The sequence below is a fragment of the Charadrius vociferus genome, unplaced genomic scaffold (assembly GCF_000708025.1).
Source record: "Charadrius vociferus isolate BGI_N301 unplaced genomic scaffold, ASM70802v2 scaffold990, whole genome shotgun sequence".
Classification (NCBI taxonomy): Eukaryota; Metazoa; Chordata; class Aves; order Charadriiformes; family Charadriidae; genus Charadrius; species Charadrius vociferus.
Genome location: NW_009646520.1, coordinates 41,439 through 41,776, shown reverse-complemented (window position 1 = coordinate 41,776; position 338 = coordinate 41,439). Strand labels below are relative to the sequence as shown.

Below are 338 nucleotides of genomic sequence, written 5' to 3'. Positions count from 1 at the left end.
CTCGTGCCTCCACCAATGCAGTGCTGACCCCGCACCCCTTACCTCCTTCAGTTTTTCCCCTAGAAGCTTGATTTCCTCCTCGTACTTGTCCTCCTTGGTGGAATACTGCAGAGACAGAGACAGCACCCATGAGCCCCAAGGGACACCTCTGGCCATCCTTCCCCCCAGCAGGAGACGCCAGCACCCCCAGACCCCACGTACTCTGCCCAGCCCCAGCAGCCCCATCGGGTCCTACCTTGTCAGCCTGGGCCTCCAGGGACTTCAAGTTGTTGGTGACAATTTTCAGCTCTTCCTCTAGGTCACCACATTTACTACATCCCAAGCAGGGGCCGCCAGGA

At 58.6% G+C, this 338-nt stretch overlaps 1 protein-coding gene across 1 annotated transcript in view; it reads right to left on the bottom strand.

Annotated features, from left to right (window-relative positions):
- LOC104286541 (tropomyosin alpha-4 chain-like) overlaps positions 1-338 on the bottom strand; it is a 5,829-nt gene that overhangs the window by 3,638 nt on the left and 1,853 nt on the right. Inside the window, exons 2-3 of the mRNA XM_009885147.1 lie at positions 236-311; positions 43-105 (exon numbers count right to left, since the gene is read on the bottom strand). Of these exons, the coding sequence (XP_009883449.1) occupies positions 43-105; positions 236-311 (139 nt within the window). The remainder of the gene's footprint in view (positions 1-42; positions 106-235; positions 312-338) is intronic.